The following is a 3,177-nucleotide window of genomic DNA, read 5'->3' as shown; positions in this document are numbered from 1 at the left end:
GGAATATAAGTCTAAAAATCAGATTAGAATATTGAAAGTCATAATATTAGCGATTGTCGAATATCGCTCATAAAAATGGGCAATTTAAACGGCTCAGAAAGACGTGTTAATTTTTCCAGAAGAATTTTCTAAGCAGATTCTTAGGTACTCGTTTTACGCACAGTATCACAGGCAGTATATATATAGGTAATTATATAGATAATTAAATAGCTAATCTATATATAGTGCCATAGACTGATTTGTAATGACATGACGTCATACACTAGAAAATATAACATCACAAGGACATGTGACGTCATAACACTTTAGAGCGATCTTCGAATGACACATTACGTCATCAACGCTATGTATAAATGAGCTTTTGCACATGCTGTTGTTAGTGTTAAAAAGCAAAGCAATGAGAGAATATCACAGAAAGATTGACAAAAGTGACTATCGTAATCGTAGGTTCGAAACTTCGAGGGCGTCAGTACCTGTAAAAGCTGAAACACTTGAAGACAGAGTAAACATCCTTGATGCCAGGAACTCCTTGATAAAGAAGAATAAAGTTGCAGTCAAGAATGAAGATGGCTATTTTATTGGCACTTGTCCTGATATGTGCCCAGAAAAGGAGCGATACTACAGAAAAATGATGAATGAAATAAACCCCTATGAGAGGGACCAAAGCAATAGCGAAAACTTGCAATACTGTATTAAGAAGTATAGTCGAAGTGCTGCTGATAAAGATGTAGTTTCTCACGAATTGCGTCCAGCTGAGGTTCTACAACTTACCATGAATCACATCATTACCATGATTATACCCCAGGGAGAAATGAATCCTGATAATCTACCCAATTGGTATGACTTTCTTTGGGATAGAACAAGAGCTATTAGAACCGATATATCTGTGCAAGGGCTGAAAGACGATGTATCAGTTTCAATTGTCGAGAAGATTGCACGTTTTCATATACATTGTGCTTTTCGATTGGTTCAGTTCGAGGCAAGTCAGTTTGATCAAAAGTTGAATTCTGAGAATTTAACTAAATCGCTCATTACTCTCAGAGAGATGTATCAAAGGAGACGTTTGGAAGGGATTGAATCTCCAAACGAAGCTGAATTTCACGCGTATCATTTATTGCTTCAGTTGAAAAATAATCAGGGGTTTACCAGTGGATTAGCTGATGGCAAGCATCTTTCGCATACTCAACCAATCAAATTTGCCCTTTCAATTTGGCGGGCACTTCGTTTCAATAACGCCGTTCTGTTCTTTCGTCTTATCAAAAATGAAGCCACTTATTTGCAAGGTGCTCTGCTCAAACGCTATTTTGGAGATGTCCGCTTCAGAGCCCTGAAAATTTTACAAAAGGCTTGTGGAATGAAGCAGTTCCTAAATGTTTATCCTGCAGTGGAGTTTCGTGAAGCTATGTGTTTTGATCAAGAGGAGTTTGATAAATTTCTTATGCTGGCTGGAACTAGCATTGATAAGGAAGAGAATATAATGCTCAGTGAAATATCAAACTCTCTTACAAGTGAAGTCTCAGTTTTAAGCAGTATCATCCAGGAAAAGCAACATCAAAACATTGCAGAGATAATAAATGGAGGGTCTCTTGAGCCTGATCGGTGTCACGAGCATATTCCACAGGATAGTTTTGATTCAAATGGATTTTTGAAAAGAGAAGCAAAACAAGCCTTAGATCAAGGTTTAATTACTGGACAATCACAGCTCTCAAAACGTGTAAGAAGCGAACGAGAAGTTTCAGATGAAGACGAACCATATAAAAGCGTTGATCGAGCTACATTATCAGCGCCTCAGCTAGAGGTAGCCTCGCCCGTACGGGAGATATTAAGAAGAAAGGAACCGGAAATAAAGGTTCCACAGCTCATCGAGGAAGTTCCACCTCTATCCTTTAAAAATATGAGGGAAGAGAAAAGGATACAAAACCCTTTTAAAGTGTCTCAAGAGCCCCATATATCGCTCCCTATTGTGGTCGCCGAACCTGTTTTTCAGCCCGTTGTTACCACTACCCCAACAGCTACTGTAACTACGCTCTCTTCAATTTTTCATACATTTATCGCCAGCGCTCCACCAGTCGTGACTAAAATTGAGACACCAAAGTTACCCCCTGCATTTTCCACCACCGAACCTTCTGAACGGAAAGACACAGTGTTCAGTACTTTCACTTTGCAACCTACAGCTTCTAAACCAGCACCACCACTTCAAGTCTTAGTTTTATCTCCAGAAAAGAAAAGCCCAGAAGAGGGAAAGGAAAAAGCAGAAGAAGTACGGGTCACAGAAAGTCCTGAGTTTAAGATAATCCTTGATGCTTTGAATGATTCAGTACCTAAGATCGTTGATTCCCTTCTGGAGGAAACAGTAGAAAAATTAATAAAAGGAGTAGCCTGGGAGATCTTCGAGTATGAAGTCAAACCAATTCGAGTAGTTTCGCAAGAGATGCCAGACAAAATACTTCAGAATGTAGTGAAACAAGAGCTATCATCTATTATGCAAATGGAAAAGGAAAGCGAATTTTTTGCAAGAAGATCTCGAAGAAAACGGAAGCTGGAAGAAGTGGAAGCTAATGCCCCAATTACTAGTGAACATCCGAAGAAGCGAGCAAAAATTGATAGACTGAGAACTGTTTTCTCCAGGGAAGTTGCTGACTTTTACGTTCAAATTTAAGAAGAAAAGAAGAAGACAAAAGGACTGAAAGAATACTTAGAACATTTCAAAAAGCCTGTGGATTATTCAGTTTAGACGATTCTTATTTTTCCATTAAATTTTTTTTCTAGTCAATGCATTTTGACTTAAAAAAAAAGACCTACTCGGTGCCAGCTAAGAAGTCTACGTCCCGTAGTAGACCGTCGGGAGGATTGTGTACTCTTGTCACCACGAGTGTATCCTCCAGTATTTTTGATTATTGGCTTTTATTTAGCCGTCCGTGTCGAAAATTTAGTATTAAATTTCTAACAACTTTTTATCTACCAACTAATCACCGGAATATCAAGTCTGAAGGGTTATTTGCTATTGCTTGTGACCGGCTGAGCACCTGTGTTGATAAAATCATAGCCCTTAGTATATCTTGTGCAATTTTAGGCGATTTTGACTGTAATTTAAGTGAGGTTAATCCAAGTGCCCATTCCTCGATTATCACAAGTTTGTTTGAGAATTCCTTTTCCATTATCCCTAAAAATTCTAAT

The 3,177-nt window shown here is 38.4% G+C and overlaps 1 protein-coding gene across 1 annotated transcript; it reads left to right on the top strand.

Annotated features, from left to right (window-relative positions):
- The first annotated feature begins 397 nt into the window (after positions 1-397).
- On the top strand, positions 398-2,659 carry LOC148951530 (protein xmas-like). The gene has a single exon (XM_089091142.1). It carries the CDS (start codon positions 398-400, stop codon positions 2,657-2,659), a length of 2,262 nt encoding a protein of 753 aa, XP_088947268.1.
- The last annotated feature ends 518 nt before the right edge of the window (positions 2,660-3,177 follow it).

The sequence above is a fragment of the Artemia sp. Qi Xiang Cuo genome, chromosome 6 (assembly GCF_049724085.1).
Source record: "Artemia sp. Qi Xiang Cuo chromosome 6, ASM4972408v1, whole genome shotgun sequence".
In the NCBI taxonomy this organism is placed as follows: Eukaryota; Metazoa; Arthropoda; class Branchiopoda; order Anostraca; family Artemiidae; genus Artemia; species Artemia sp. Qi Xiang Cuo.
The sequence above is the reverse complement of the archived record's forward strand: the minus strand, read 5'-3'. Positions and strand labels throughout refer to the sequence as shown.